General features: G+C 38.1%; 1 protein-coding gene across 2 annotated transcripts in view; it reads right to left on the reverse strand.

Moving 5' to 3' along the window:
• The window catches only part of UBTD2 (ubiquitin domain containing 2), an 85173-nt gene that overhangs the window by 18940 nt on the left and 48656 nt on the right, over positions 1–17577 (reverse strand). For both annotated transcript variants that reach the window (XM_087955443.1, XM_026688276.2), the window contains exon 2: positions 5947–6183. In XM_087955443.1, coding sequence (XP_087811569.1) covers positions 5947–6160 — 214 coding nt within the window. In that variant the 5' untranslated portion in view covers positions 6161–6183. The remainder of the gene's footprint in view (positions 1–5946; positions 6184–17577) is intronic.

Here is a 17577-nt window from a genome sequence, read left to right on the forward strand (position 1 = left end):
CAAAAATGTAGTGTAGTTTTGACGAAAATAAGAAAATGGGAAAACAGGGATGAACAAAAGTATTTTTGCAGGGCAACTATAATTAAAAATAGATGTGATTAAATTATTTGGGATGAAACTGAAGTAATAATGCATGAACAGAATGAAACTAATGCTATATATAGTAAAGTGTAAAGAAATGATGAAGACTGTAGGTTTTGAGAATGTTAACTAGAAAATATTAAAATATGTATCTAGTTTACTTTAGGAATGCCAGTGTAATTTGATTAACACATCTGTGAAGATTAAATCTATACATGAGAATAGGATGAATGACATTGTGTTCCCCTATACAAAAAAGAATGGTAAGGTGAAAGAATGCAAAAACAGCAACAACCAAAAAACAGGGATCAGTTTGTTAACTGTCTTGGAAAATGCTTGGCAGAATTCTGATCAAAAGACTGTGATAGGAGTAATTTGAGCCAAAAAACTGTAGCGGGGTTTTGAACTAGGCAGGAGGCATGCAAATCAAATACTTTATATTCAACATATCACTGACAAATGTATAAATGTGAAAAAGAAAGTCTATTGTATTTGTTGTTTTAAGAAAAATGTATGATAAACGGAATTTTTGGCTTAAATGTACTTGGCATGGTCTTCAAAGAGAAAGAGGTGAAAAGTTGACAGAAGAGCAAGTGATGTCTATGGTTATAGTAGAAGCAAGCATAGTTTGCAAAAATAGTTATTAATGTTATGAATTAGATTTAGCTATGTTTTCTTTTATTTTCACGTCTTTAATTTGTTTTGATTACTATTTCTTACTCACTTTCCACTCTTTGCATAATATAGCTTACCTTGAAAAATAACTACACAATTAGTGTGATGTACATTAATATTCTTATGAATTTTAAGTCAAAGAATATTTTTTAAATTAAATATTTATAAGTTATGAGAGGCAATTCACTGAATTGTTGCAATTTTCTTCTGGAAAGTTCTGACCTTATTTGTTTTATGAGAAAAAAAGAAGAGCATGCTTACTATCTTTATCAATAAAAGTAAATAAATCCTGATTTTTAAAAATATTTATACATGCGTGCATACACACACATACACAGAAACATGTTGGGCTTTGTAATATACTGTATATGTATGCATGTATGTATGTATATGTATATATGTGTATGTATGTATGTATGTATGTATGTATGTATGTATGTATGTATGTATATGTATGTATGTATGTATATATGTATGTATGTATGTATGTATGCATGCATGTATATATGTATGGTATATACCCAACATACCTGTAACCCCCCACCCCCTTTTACATTCAAACAAAATTTCCAGGGCTGCTGGCGAAACCATGCCTTCATGGAGTTCGGAAAATGTGAAGGCCAATCTTATTTCCACAGGGAAGAGGGCCACTATGGAAAAGGCCTTCTTTTTGGCCCCACTAAATAGACCTCTTTAATATGGGGGGGGGGGGGACACACATAACATACCTCACCTCTCTGGTCTGGTGACTTGGAGAGATATAACTGGGGAATAGATGGTCCTTCAAATAACCTGACCCCAAGCCATCTAGGATTTTAAAGATATGACCAACACCTTGAATTGGACGTGAAGCAAATCGGCATTTAATGCAGTTCTCTTAAGAGCGGTGTCAAATGTGCAAATGTAGACTTGCACAAAACCATGCAGGTTCTCCATTTTGTACCAACTGAAGTTTCTGAATACTTTTCAAATGCAATCCCATATAGAGCGCATTACAGTAGTCAAGACAGGAGGTGACTAAGATATGGCCATGCATGATCTGTTGGTCCAGGGAAGGGTGTAATTGGTGCACAGCCTACACTTGAAAGAAATACACCTCCTGGCCGTGGTTGTTGCTTGTTCCCTGAGCAGGATTCTTGAATCCATGGGAACCCAAAGATTGTGCACTGGGTCCATCTGGGCATGGCAACCTCATTCAAAACCAAAGATAGTGATTCTCCATGGACCAAAGAACCCCAAACTCGGCTCCATTCTATCTTACCAGGGCTCAGTTTCAGCCTGTTGTTCCCATCCAGCTCTTAACAGACTCGAGGCATTGTGAGAGGGAGGTCATGACACTGCTTAATTCACCAGATATCATCCTTCCCCAGAAGGAAGCAGGTCACCTTATAGAAAGTGATTATTATCTGCAGACACAACTAGTGTGGACAAGTATTCATGTTTCACCCTTTGAATTGTCAGGAAGTAGGCTTTGATAGCAGCTCTTATCTGTATTTGGGTAAGCATGTTTTTCATCTTCTGCTAGTGGTGCTCTAGATGTCTCTTCATCCATTTCATATCTCTCAATTCCTCTGTATGCCATGGGTATAGGGTCCTGAGGTCCATGGGTTGGGAGAGGTCACATGGGTGCAATCCTGTTTAAAGCCCCAGTCACCTCCCTATTCCAGATGACAACTAGGGATTTGGCAGGACTACATAGCAGATCTTCACTTATGATACTGAGCTCTTTTTGAAATCCATCAGAGTCCATCGGTTGCTGGGGGGTGGGATTGATCTAGTAGGTCCTGCCTCTCTGGAGGAAGCTCACCAAGCCACCAAGGTGTGATGTGACCTTGACAAGGGGATGTAGGATAGGTCCACCAATTCCAGATCATATAGGCACTATTCCGACAAGAACACCAAATTGATTGTTTGACTCCGGATGATCTGGGTCAGGCCCATGATAGTCATCAATTCCATGAACTCCTACCCCCCACCCTAGAGATCACAGAATGAAGTCCTCCAAAACTATGAATCTGGGAAGCTCCATCTTCAGCCCTGCAGTGAAGTCCAGGAAATCAGGCAGAGAAGCTGCTACACATCAGGGAAACTGGTACGGTAGCAATCCCATTTGGTTCCTCAAACCCAACCTAAGAAAAAGGGCACTCTTGGAACAATGCTCTGGAAGTTATCAGAGATTCTCTGATGACAACAGCCACACTGCCTCCCTATCCTCTAGTCTAGGCTGGTGCCTTACTTGATAACCAGCTGAGCACATTTCTAAGAGAGGAACCTCACCTCTGCCCTCAGCTACATCTTGGTGATACAAGTGAGATTAGACTTCTCTTCAAGAATCAAGTCACCAATAAGGCAAGCCTTATTACAAGCAGATCTGGACTTTAAACCAGCAGTCTAAAACCGGGCCTCCACAAATTTACTGACCAGGTAAACAGAGTTCAAAGCCTGAAACACAAGATCAATACCAGATTCCAAGGGCACATTCCCTCCAAGGTGACCTGTCCTTGGTCTCTAGTCGTATTTCTCATTACCTGACACCACCGAAATACACTGTCTTACTCTGCATATTCCACTTGCCAATATTCTTGCAAACATATACATTTATTTATGTACAAAGTATTTTGAATTTCACCAACAATTGACTGGCTGATTGCCAGATAATTCTGATAAATTTTACTATGGTACTTCTGTGGCTTAATACCACATTATTAGAATCCATAAAAATGAGGCATTGTTACTTGAAATGCAGGGCATGATGGTAAATCAGCTTTCCAAATTCAGAAAAAAAAACCTTAAATGTTTTATATCACAGTGAAGGTTAAGTAACAAGAAACAAAAACAATTCCTTTCAGAATACCCCAAAGCAGAATTTCCACAATGTCTGAAGAAGTAAAGCACCTCATATGTGGGCCTGGAGAAGAATTGGCAAAACAACCATCCCTTTCTTCTGACTAAATCCCAAATATATTTAAAAAAGGAGATCTTCTTTGGGACTGAGGATTGTTCTCCAAGCAAGAAAAAAATCTCATTCTGATGTTCTTATCATTGATATTACCCAGTTGGGTAATGAAACATCTGGAAGCAAACAACCATGCTCAGAAGGACTCCACAAGACAGAATCTAATAATTAATCAGGTGGAAGGTAAGGGGAAATAACTCTTTGAGAATGGAAGATCTACATAAGCAAATCTGCTCCCATTACAGACTGTAAACACCTTTATGATACATATTGGATGTCCTTGAGTAAACTGTTTTGGAAAGTTTTTGTAAAAAGCAGTATGTAGCTAAATGAGAGGGTGACCACTGCTGGTTTGCAAAGGAACTGCGGGTGCAAATAGTAATAAAAACAAAAACTCTTGTGACATTATCAATCTTGCAAGATTTTGGTGTTCTTATTCAGAATTGTTAATAAATAAAAACAGTGCAAAACGTGCTTATTAAACATGTGCGATGAAGGAACGGAAAAACATAGTAAACAATTCCCCCCTGGTATGTTTTGCAGTTACTGCCTGAGAATATGGACTGAAGAATCTTATAAAACGTTTACTTTATTAGCATCTTTAAACTTCATCCTGCATTTCATCCTGTTAAACATTTGCTGATATAAAGATCTTTTTCCCAGGGAGGGGGGGATGAAAAAGTTTAACAAAACTGGAACAGTTTGATTAGACAAATTTCACGGAGGATAATACTGCAAATTATACTCTATCCTAGGACCAAGACTCACTGATAATCTTTGCCAGTTTGAAAAAGGAGGATAGGAGAGCTTTTCTTATGATCTCATGAACATATGTGAATTATAAAGACGCACTTATACCCAGCTGGATTTACATTAATGGTCTTGTAATGTTTCAAAAATCCTTACTCCTTTGCTTACCTCCAAAATCCAGCCTCATCAATCAGTCAGTCCATCCACCCATCCCAGATTCAGATTTCATTACTCTGACCAACTTTCAATCACCTTTACCTTAGACAGAGTTTCTTCACTATTTAAGTGATTTTCAGTTGACAGGCAGATGGCTAAGTATGAAAACATGTCATAGCACACTGCAAACTCCCTCATTCCCTCATGCCTAACAAAGCAAAATGGAGAAGTTCAGAATTGTATTCGTTCAAGTGTATATTAATAACCCAACAATTTTTCAAAGCTAGGGGAAAAAAACCTTTATAGTAAATTTTAATAACATGAACTGAAAGGAAGCTAATATCAAATAACATTTTTGGGGGTTATGTTGTTTCAGTTAAGTCAGTGTGGTCTAGGATAGGGGTTGCCAACTTTTTGGACCTCAGGGACCACCAAACTCATAATTTTAAAGCCCGCGGACCACTAATATGAATTTTGACTGACGGTGGCTTGCTGACGTTGGTGGGAGAGAAAGAGAGAGATCTAATCTAACCTTTCTCTCTCTCCCTCCCTCTCCCTCTCTCTCTCTCTCTCTCACATACAAACACACAGAGGCAAGGGTGGGATTCAAATTTCTTAACTGGTTCTGTGGGCATGGCCTAATTTGTGGGCATGGCTTAGTGGTCATGTGACTGGCTGGGTATGGCTTGTATGCAAATATTATAAATATTTATGTAAATATTGAATTTTTTATAAAAAAAGAGCAACTTTTACAAAGTTTAGATTTACAAATTAGACAAAGCAGGCAGGCAGATTGAGTTGCTCAAAGAATCAGATTCACTCAGAGATCTATCTATCTGCCATTGGCTACCCGAGTCTGCACTGAAAAATAGAAGTTTTAGTCCTAAGGAAGTTTTACCTCTGCTTTTAGATTAGCTAGAAAGCAAGAAATCTAATGATTTTTTTGCTTTCTAGCTAATCTAAATCTCCCGGCACAGCAGAACAGCTGATGGTCAGGGAAAAAAAAGGAAAAATAGCAACTTAGCAGGCAAGTTTACCAGGTAAGGAGTGAATGGGTGGGGAGGGTTCCCCTGGGCCATGTGGGTGGCGCAGCATTGTGTTCCCATACAGCCTGGATTAATTGCTTTGGGGGGTGCTCTGGGGGTGACATTTCTCTGCGGACCACCAAAATTTTCTTGAGGCCCACCAGTGGGCTGTGGCCCACCAGTTGGCGATCACTGGTCTAGGAGGCCAAGAAAACAAAAAAGGAAGCATGGGCTACACTAATACTCTCACAGTGTTTTTCTCTTCACAAGTGCTACAGTTACATCCATTAGGAATATACTTACCATGTGGTAAAGTTATATTTGCACCATCAATGATTGCTTGTGCCAGTTCATGATCATTGTTCTCAAACGCATGCGATGCAGCCTTCAAGGCATCCCAGATTTCCTTGCGGCCTTCAAAAGCAGGTGCGGTGTCCCAAAATTCATCTCTCTTGCTACGCAGTTGTCCATCTGTCATGGGGTAATCACTTTTCCATTTCGGCTTCTCCTTTTTCATGGGCTGATTACGGCCAAGGGCAACTGTATGAAAAGAAAGAACGAAGTAAAGCCTGTCTTCTCAAGGGCAGAATATTCATGTTCAAGCAACAGTTTTTGAGTTTTTGTCCATCAGTTAAACAGCTCTTGTACACATTATTATTCATTTCAATTATTTATCTACAATAGTATTGTGCTGGATGGTTCCTTCATTTGTCTATAGAGTTATTACCTAATTTGATAAATAAAATAAAAAAGCCATATCTTGCTTTACATCTTATATACTTATTAATTCCCAAATCATATTAAAAAAAAAAAAAGTTTGTAAATGGTACTGGAATTACTTTTTTTTTTTCAAATTGCTTTTCACTAAAACTCTTGTCGTATCTTGAATATAATGGAAAACCTACATAATTTTGTTAATTCAATCTCTCATTTCCAGTTTGTCATTTCTTATCCTGCCTTACAGAGGCCAATTTGTTTTGAACTGAAATAAGCCTCTGTAGATTACATGCCACCAAATCTGGAGCTGCTATTTATTAAAAGCTAAGAAACATTTCTTAATATAAAGCACTTTCAATATATTCATCCACAGAAACATTGTTTCTCTCTTCTTAAAAAAAATCAGAAACATATTCATCAGATCCACTCTCCACATGAGGAGAGAATGCAACAGTTCTATGAAAAAATATTCACCCACTTTCAGATTCTATTTATTTTATTTATTTATTTATTTGATTTGCCAATTGTTTACAAGATAATAAGTATAAATGTATACATAGTTGTGAATACATGAAATGGGTGGAAAGGGGTGAGGTCAATATCTTTGAATTTCTGTACAGTCCTTTCAAGTTATGACTATTTGCTTAGTCATTCACAACTGTGAATTAACAATACCCTTGGAAAGGATACTTTATGACCCATAAAGCACTTCTGACCCATTGCAAAACATCTTTTAGGATGCCATGATTGTAATCTGGGCCTTTGGCAACCCATTCGCACTTACAACTAGTTGTCAAGCATCCCTCAATCATGTGATTGCTATTTGTTGGCTTCTTTGCTGGCTCTCCTGGAAAATCAATGCTGTCTGCATGGATTTTGGCAGGAAGACTTTTCAGCCTTCTGACCAGAGATGTTGGTGTATGGCCTACGCTGGGCCTCCCCATTCCTCCTGTGGTACAGAAAAAATGATTTTGCCCCGATTTCATGAGGGAGGATTTTTAGTGCCAGAGAGCAGTAGACTTCAACGAAGGAGCAGAGAGTGCCCCAGGGGAGTTCACCAGAGAAGATTTTCAGCATCAGAGTGGAAAGACGTGTCCACAACTCAGCCTCCACTTGTGTGTGACCTGCACTGGGCCTCTCAGGATCTCCCCCCAACCCCAAAGCACACTGCATTCCTTACCCGGGACTCCGTCCACTTAACAATTATATATATCAACAACTAAAATTTATCAGTTCGTATAGGTCCTGTTGAAATGTGGAGCTTGCTTCATTTATTTCATAAACAAAAAATATCCAACATGCAATTACCAGTATGAAAATGTTCCTCTTACATTCGATAGCTGGCTGTACCTTCTTCAGCTGCCACAATTGCAAACAAATGCTTCCTGTAATTTGTAATCAGTCTCTCACATTACAATATTGTGAAGCAATTTTGGCCCATTCCTTCATGGCAAACTGCTTCAACTTAATTAACACTAGAAGGATTTCAAACATAAAATGCTTGTTCAGGATCTGCCAAAATATTTTTAGTGAGATTTATGCCTGGACTGTCATTTAACCATTCTAAAACAATGCATTATTCTCCTTTAACCATTATATTGCAGAGTTGCTTGTATGTTCTCCAGTGGAGTTTTCTGACCCAAAATGGAGTTTTATGCTTCCTTCAATAATGGCAAATGTTAAAGGCCTTGAGGAGAAAAACACCTCCAAGTCATGATACTATCCTATCACTTCATGCTTAACAGCTGGGATGAGGTTGTTATGGTGGAATGCAATGTTTGTGTTCCTATCAGACATAATTATATTCATGTAGCTCAATAGTTCCACTATTGAATGGAAGGTTCACTTTCGGGCATACTTGGAACAAGCAATGTTTTTCTTAATCAGTTCTGTCTTGTTAGCCTCTTGTCAATATCATTATTTGATGCCTTTTTGGTAATGGAATCTTTAATGCTGATTTTGGTCAAATAGGACATGTCTGCAGATCCCAGGATGTTTGTTATGATCTTTGAGTGATTTTGAACAGCAAAGCCAATCTTGAGAAGGTTCACTACTGTCTGACTATGTACTGATAAAAGCTCAGAAATGATTTTATAACTGTTTTACAGAGATCTTTAGATCTTTATTTTTAAAGAATGAGATAAGTGCCTCTATGATCTTTATGGTGAGAACTTTACTGTGATGAAGACAGATCAATCCTTTATTAAAAGAGAATGGATGGCACGTTTAGAACTAATGACTCATTTGATTATCCCAGAATATGACAAATGAAATCACTACTTTGTTTTCTATAACTTGTCAAAGCTAACCTGCATATCATATCTGAAACATTTGGGTTTTTGTTTTTTTTTGCTACAGACTAAAATTTCTTATGCTATCTTTCCTATTCTTAATTGGGAATACTCCCATTATGAAATTAGGCACCTCTGATGGCTTAGATATTATCACTAATTCAATTTATTTTCACGGAAAATACCTTGACAATGGTGGATTTTCATACAGAAACAATAATTGTGATTGCTGTCTTCTGTATATATTGCACAATAACTTGAAGCATGTAATCAGCTTTGACAGAATAAATGCTGGTCTCATCTGTCCTTAATATGATTGGACAAGTCATACAGTGAAAAAGTTTAACACTGTTTCTGTGTTTAATTACGTTATGAATAATGTCTTTTTAATAGCTTGTAAAGGCAAAAGTCCGGCAATGATTAAAAGCAGTTCTTTTAGAGCTGCTTTATTAACAGTTATGCTAGACTGTTGATGTTTGTAACAAACACAAAATGTGAAGAAGACTCAATTACGCCTAAACACTAAGATACTAATATACAGTACATTGTTACTGTCAATGTGTGAAATTAGGCATTTTATAGAATGCCTAGGAAATCTACAGAATCCCAAAAATGGGACATCAAAGCATGAAATGCTTAATATTTCACACATTTCCTAGGCATTCTATGAAATGCCAAAGTCAAACCGGCAAAATATAAAATATTCCCGCTAAAATGCTGTTCTATACTTTCTTATTGGAGCAAATAGATCAATGCCGATCTTTTTCTCTTGTTCTTTTCTGTAAGAAAGTCCTGTACTTTATTTTGTATTTCTTCTTTCATTTTCATGTATGTCTTTTCAATAAATGGTATTAACCTTAACCCTAAACTTTTTCACGACTCTCTTTTCACATTTTTGTCTAAATAGTTCTTGTTGGTTTTGCATAATGCTTAGATATTATATACAATGCCTAGGGAAAGTATATAGCATATTACAGAGGCATTTCATGCATTCTATCCCAAGGAATTATTTCAGCTTGCAAAGAATGTCAAAACCTTTTTAATTTCTGCACCACAAAAAACTAGAAAAGATTTCAAATGAAACAAAACAAATAAACAAATCACACTATATTGCTGCCACAGCTCTGGAGTTGTACCAGCAGCTCTGGGGTTTCTTGCTGTGCCTTAGGAAGGGAATATGAGTGGGGAGGAATTGAAGAGGATGAAGTTCCTTGCCTTGTAAGAATGAAGACTCCAGGCTGGGACAAAGTTGGGAATGGCTTGGACTGGGATGGGTCCTCACCTAATGACCATGCTGAATTCACTTAACAAAGGCAACAGAGAACTGCTAAGCAAGGCAGTCATGTGATGTTTTAGTTACTGATTGCTGTGCTTAGTGATGGAGTTGCTGATCCCAGTTAGGTTTATGAAGTGAGGACTACCTGTAAGCCAAGAGTACTGAAAACAAACTTACTTGCAATGTTTCATAAAAATCAAAGTAAGCAAGTAAGTACAGGCAAATATTAATCTCTTCTCTGGTTCCATGTAGAGGAGAAAGATTAACAAAAATCATTTCAAATATAAATAAATTCTGTTGATTTTGAAATCAAATAAGATATATTTTTGAAATGCAAATTAAGCTAACGTTTACAGAAAACCGCTCCCTTAAAACATTCAGTGTCAGTTTCAGAAAGCACGTGCTTCAATAAATAGATGCCAGACAGGAAACACAAGTAGATGAGTTAAATTTATTTCATTGTAAAGCTACATTATCAGAATCTGGCAAGTCTGAAACTACAAAAAATCCTACCACCACTTTTAACTGCTTGATCCTTTCTCGGGCGAATCCTTTCCAAATTTCTTTCTTTGACCATTAAGTCACTGGGGACTCCTGCTTTTCTTGTCTGATTATTTCCTTGGCAGCATCACTTCCCCTCTTTCCCCAAGGTCATTCCCACATTCTACTATAGGCAATCTTCTTTCTGAAGATAAACTCAAAGAGTACAAGTATTTCAGAAATGATGAATGGACAACTTCAACCTTGTTACAATGTTCAGCACTTGCTCTTACATTCTCAACATGTATCTAGCATGTTGCAAAGATTATTCTGCATGTTATAAAGCTACTAAATACTATGAGTACAGGTAAGCTCTTTTTTACAACTGGTTTTTATTTATTTTCACTTAATTCTTCAAATTTCATCTCTTTATCAGTAATAGGCCAAGTAGGAACATATCATTTAATGGTACTGTTGGAACAATTTAGAAACAAATAACATCCATTTTCATTATGCAGTTGATTAAATCTCTAACAGCGTTCATATAGAGCTGTTCTGACCAAGGCTTCCTAGACTGTAATTACGCACACGCTTATTTTAAAAACAAGTCTTGTTTTATTGCAACGCTGGGAATTATTTTCATTCCCAGCCGTTAATGAATCTCAAACAGTCCTTCGAGATAACCTTTCTTTCCTGTGAAGTGCTGCCAATAACAGAAGTGTCAAATAAACTAGAACAAAAACCAACCAAAGTATAAAGAGCTTCAAGAATGAATCTGAACTGAACGAACGACTTTGCTTTCTGCAAAGATGTTGTCATCTTTGCCTGTTCTTTACACCTTATGGGACGGGCAATCACCTCCCAGCCTTACTCCTGAGTCGCCCCTTTTGTTTCAGCTGCTCTTGCCTTCTAGCAGATCTGTGCACATGCGCACTGGGAACAGGCTCCCCTCCTCTGCCTTGCTGCTGCCAGGCTCCGGAGGCAGTACCCCACTCCCAGATGGTCCTGGCCCCATCTCTGTATCGGATACAGGACCCTCCTCCGAGTCCTCTTCAGACTCACGGACTGATCCCCTTTCTCCCCCACTGTCTGATTCCGCTGCCGTCTGCACAGGCTGCCAGCGAACCACAACAGGAGCTGGGAATATATTGTTTTTGAAACAGCAATCTCTCCAACCTTCCAAAATAATTGTACATTACGACTATAGTATAATATGTACTTCTATTGCTCTATAATATATATTCATTGTCTACATACCGTGTTTCTCATATAATAAGGCCGGGTCTTATTTTTTTTTGAGCCCAAAAATGGCTAGGCCGTCTTTTCGGGTGACTTAATTCCCCCCTTGCATCTTTGGGTGGGCGGGCGGCACGGCCTGGATGTTGACCTCGGCGTTGGTGAGGCACTTAGTATCGGGGTCAACACAGGCAGCACCATATCTGGGTGTGCAATAAAAGTACTTCCTAACGGCAAGACCCCCACCATTTCACCCCATTTCGCATGTTTTAATATAGGCCTTAATTTGGGGGAGGGGCTTAATTTCATTTCATGCCTATAAAACATGCTGGGACTTCCTATTGGGGGAGGCCGTATTGTTGGAGAAACAGGGTAGTACTGTATAACTTTAATTGCAATAAGTTGCAGCAAGGTGTATGATTAGATTGTTTTAGATTTTTTAAAATTCTGCTTTGCACAGGAATAGGTAGCTTTGGCTCACTTTCCTCAATATAGCATATAACACATTTAAAGTTTTTGACTGGGTTCTCTAGTTTTAGAACAAGTGGAGAATAGATAAAACTTTAGGTTATATCTATGAAGAAATGAAAAGATACACAACTTTTTAAACTACCACCATACACTATATTTTTTAATCAGCTGTAAGGAAAGGAAAGCAAAACAATGCTTCGTTAGCATTGAGCAGAGCTGCAAACATTTTTCATTTTCCTGGCTAATTCTTTCTTTCATCCTATCTGGATTTTCATCATTCACTTTACAAAATCATGATCCTATCTATTAAACCACATTCCCATATTTATTAAAAAACTACATTTAAACTTAAGAGATCTGGAGCACAGCAAAAAAAGATCATATTTCATAGTACTGAACTTCTGCTATGGCTACATTCTCTTAAAATGATTCTCTTTCTGCTTCATGTAAAATTATTTTTTGGGAATTTATTAATAGAGCTTTTCCGTCTTTTGTCTTAGGACATAGTATATCTAGCAGAAAATCTTTTCTCTTTGGCCAGGGCTAACACTTTATTATCTCTATGTAACAGCAACACCCGCAGAAAAATAAGGAGAATGGAGTGTTACAAGCTTATTGCCCTTTTTCCTTAATCGCATAATGGAGTGTGTGTGCATTTGTGTTTTGAAAGAGTAATGTGAAATCCTAGAGAAGATGGGCCAAGCCTGGAAAGATATAAATACTAGAGGATTTGAGTCACATTGCAGTTTCTCCACACATTAATAAATATAGCTGAAATTTAAAATAGCTGCTCTACATAGTTGCATAGCAAGATGCTGCTTATATCTGTTCCAAATGATATTCAGGAAGAAAAATATCAATCACATTCAGACTGTCAATCAGATAAATCCACTCTCTTAATAAAACAATTGCTTTTTGATGTGTACTATACAGGATATCTATTTTCAAAACCAATTTGTATCAACAAGGTATGTACCTAAGAAGATACAAGACATTTGATCCTACAATAAAATTATAAAGCTCTTAATTCTGTAACAAGGCATAAATGCATCTCTCTTAATCCTATCTATTGAACCCCTCCTCCATTCCCAGCTAAATCCTGGTCAACAAGTTAATTTATCCCCCCCCCCTTTTATTTAAAAAAAAGTAAGATGTGGCCAACAATATTGAACACACCTACTCTTCTGTAAATTGGGAAACAGAAAAATGCTTACATTCGTCTCAAATGAAAAAATCTCAACATCTGTTGAAAACACACATCTTTTGCATAAATCTTAACTGACATAGCAATCGCACATTAAGGACAAGGGAAAGAGAATCTTAATAATCACTTTTACATTTTTTTTACATTTTATTTGATTTGTCAATCGCTTACAAGATACAGGTATAAGAATATAGTTTTGAATACATGAGATAGATACTTATAAGAAAAATAAAAAACAATAGGACAGGGACGGTAAGCATGATTGGTGTGCTTATGCACGCCCCCTACAGGGTTCTTAGGAAGGGGGTGAGGTCAATAGTAGACAGTCTAAGGCAGTGGTCCCCAACCACCGGGCTCTGGACCGGTACCGGTCCGTGGATTATTTTGTACCGGGCCGCCTATTTTGCTTGGGCGCCGCCATCTTGTTTCAACGGCGCTTGAGAAAGTGCTTCCGAGTGAGCTTGTCGGTCATAGGTTGGAAAGCGGCGTTTGGGTGCTGAAGGAATCCTCACGCCTTGGTTTCGTCGAAGGGGGGGCGGATTCGAACGAAGAGCCGTACCGATGGCGGTGGAGTCTCGTGTTACTCAGGAGGAGATTAAGAAAGAGCCCGAAAAGCCCATTGACTACGAGAAGGTACAAAGGAGGAGTTGAAGGTGGCAGGGAGAAGCAGGGGATGGCTGGCTGGCCAGTCGCTCGGCTCGCCTTGCCTTGGTCGTGCGTGCTGATGCCGGTACCGGTCCGTGGATCGGTCCGTGGATTGTACCGGTCCGTGGTATAAAAAAGGTTGGGGACCACTGGTCTAAGGTTAAAGTTTTTGGGGTTTGGGGAAGAAACCACAGAGTCACTTAAAGTGATTGTGCCAAGGGCAAGCCAAATCCTGATATGAGAAGTACTGAGCAAGGTTTCTAAGGTCACCATGAATTTTTTCTAGACACAATGGTGAGAATTACGGTGGTGGCTGGAAATGGATCTCTGGATTGTAATAATTCAGTGCCAGCTCTTTTTTTTTTTTACTTTTTTTTAGCAGCGATATCAATCCTGAGTTGGACTCTCTCAGGATATACTACTTCCCCATGCTCACTATATAGATGTGCTTCCTCTGCAGACTGTAAGAAATCATGCAGTGGAATGACTCTTCTCCAGAAGTTGTAAATGCTCCAACAGTGAAGTTTTTAAGAAGAGATTGGATAACCAGTTGTTTGAAATGGTATAGGGTTTCCAGTGTGAGCAGGGGGTTGGACTAGAAGACCTCCCAGGTCCCTTACAACTCTGTTATTCCATATTCATTATGATGAAGAAACATACCATTTAAAAATATGTATCAAGGGAGCAACCTCAATGGATATTTTGAAATGTTATATAGTTCAATGGTTAACGGTTCTTCTGAAGTCTACACAAGCAACAACTAGACCAGACCTTGTGGTGAATCTCTATAGTATACAGTATGGGAAAGTTGTATGTTAGATTAATATCCTGTCTATAATTCAGGATGGTAGTGAATAAAATGGCAGAACATTTTGTATCAGCTGTAATGTTGATAAGAAAAAGCTTTAGGCTATAAAGTGCAATGTCTGAAAAGATTGTCATATTTTAATGTGTTTTGCACTCTGCTCCATTTACAAATGGCTGCCAATTTAGGATTTATAAATAAACCAAGTCTTGCATAATATATGTACTAAGTTAATTCCAATGTCAAATTAATATTTGCATTTTACATTTTCCTTCTGCTTTGCAAACAGATGCAGAAATGTAAAACTATGTGCAGAATATGCATACCAAATATGAAATTCCATATCTCAAACTTCCATGGAATTATTGTGCCATATACTGAATACCAAGTTGTTGAAACAACCCAATGCCTTCTCATCTCTCACACAGCAATGTAATGCAGAATTGTGATATATAGATAAGTTCCTACTTCAGTTCTTGTAATCATTACTGTGACATTTATTTGGGAAAAAACAATCCTAAAACTTTTAACATCTCATCCATAAATCAAAATAAAATAAAATCAGTTGATAATCTTATTATAAGCCCAGGATATTTCTATAAATAGCTAACACTGTAAATAGGTTTTCTTCAAATGTTTTGTGGAAAGGAATACTATAATAACAAGTAGGGTTGTTGATAACCTGGAGCTTCATAACCTGCAGACTTCCTGTACTTCTATTCATATGTCTGAAAAAGCTATTTATGCATAGCATCTTATAGGAACTTCACATCTTCACAGCAGAAGCATGTACAAACCTCAAAATCTCGTAACTATTCTAGAGTGGCAGGCAGATGGTATTTTTTCAGGGAAAAAAGTCTTTGATCTTCAACGGTTTTCAGATGTATAAAAAATGCAGGTAGACCTTTCTAAACAACAATTTGTTCAACAACTGTTTGAAGTTATGGTGCAATGAACAAATGGTACTTCGGCTTGGTCTTTGAAGTGATAGCCATTGCAGCACACCCACCCCACCCCAACATATGATTAAAATCTTGGCAGTTGACCCACATTTACAGATGCACGTTGCTCCTCAACTCCTCCGATCAGCCTATTCCCCTCTTATGGACCAGCTGCAAGGGCTAGGAGTGGCAGGAATGCACTCCAGTGGTTGACAACTTTGTCAGTGGTCAGTTTCCATCAGTGTTGATGGAGTGGGGGATAATGCATCTGCAGCCCCTCACATGTGGTCTCCCTCAAGGCTCAAGACTCTCCCATCCTGCTCAATGTGTACATGAAACTACTGGATGAGATCATATGCCAATTCAAAGTTCAGTATAATCAGTATACTGATGATATCCAATATTATATCTCAACTTCAAGTTGCGCAGTGAAGCTGTGTTTACTCAGTATCTTGAGGCTGTTTGGGTTGGAATAGAAGATGTTACCATTATTAGTCTTACATAGGACTCCACTTCCTCATCCAATACAAGTACACAATTTTGGGATCCTTTTGGACTGGCACAGCTGCTTGAAGAGGAAGCACATCTTGAAGAGCAAGTGGCAGTTATGACAGGAGAATCTTTCCACAGGTTCTTCTTGTGTACCAATTGCACTATTTCTTCTACTGAAAGGCCCTTCAGATAGTCGCTGAAGTTCTGGTCACCTCATGATTGATTATTGTAATGTGCTCTATAAAAGGCTGCCCTTGAAGGCACATGGAAGCTAACAGCTGGTTCAAAATGTGAAAATGCAGCATGAACAGTAATATCAGCCTGTTTTGTTTGATTTGTGTTTTTTATAAGATTATAGTCTGGCCTGTACATTTGGTTTTATGTTTTGTTTATATGGATTTTCTCATTTTGAACACTACCAAAAATCTATTGGATTTGGGAGGCTAATAAATTCAAACAAATAAATAAAATAAAAATAAATAACTCATTTTATCTGGTTCTGAGTAAAAATTCAAAGCCACAAAGTTAGTGGGAAACTATTGTGACTCCTCTCCCACAAGAATCAATTCTACTTTGGATTGAATAAAGCACTAAGCAAGGTAGTATGGCTGAAGTTAAGTACCAGATGGAGCAAGAGAGAGATCAAAATACAGTCCTTTATTTCCACAAGAGTTTCAAGTTCTACTTTTTTTTTTTATTAATTGCATTGCATTTTCCGACATTACTTTTGTCATTTAAATACCAGTGTCATCTTGATCATTTTAGCCATTCTCTATGTACCGCACAACAAAGGCTCTTCTGCATGTTTCCAACAAATATGGTCCTGAGCTTTCTTTTGCCAATTGGGCCTGCAATACTTGATTATGTTGTCGATCCATTGTTTTAGGTCTGTTTCGTGGATGCTTTTTAATCAACTGGAATCCATTCTATGACTCCTTTGGTTCACCTGCCTCAGTTCTTCTTGCTTTGTGACCAGCCAATTTCCATTTAAATTGTTTTACTCTCTTGACCAGGGGTGTCAAACTCACGCCGTCACTGTGGCATCACATAACATATCGGGACTTTCGCCCCCCTTTGCTAATCCGGACGGGGGCGTGGCCAGCGTGTGATGCATCTGGCCTATGGCCCAGAGTTTGACAGCCCTGCTCTTGATGATATTATATATTTTTATTTGTTCTCTAATCCATTTAGTCTTGAACTGGTTCAACAGTTGTTGGAAGATAGGCATAAGCTTAAATAAATGGAACAGATTACCTCATAGCGTGTTTTTTTTCCTCCTTTTTCCTTGGAGGTGTTCAAACAGACCAATATATCAGGATGGAATAGTGAAACCTACAGTGTACAGGGGATTGTACTTGATGACCTCATAGGACCCT

Source organism: Notechis scutatus, chromosome 2, assembly GCF_049901735.1.
Source record: "Notechis scutatus isolate UNSWTSFEM ecotype Mainland chromosome 2, rNotScu1.2, whole genome shotgun sequence".
In the NCBI taxonomy this organism is placed as follows: Eukaryota; Metazoa; Chordata; class Lepidosauria; order Squamata; family Elapidae; genus Notechis; species Notechis scutatus.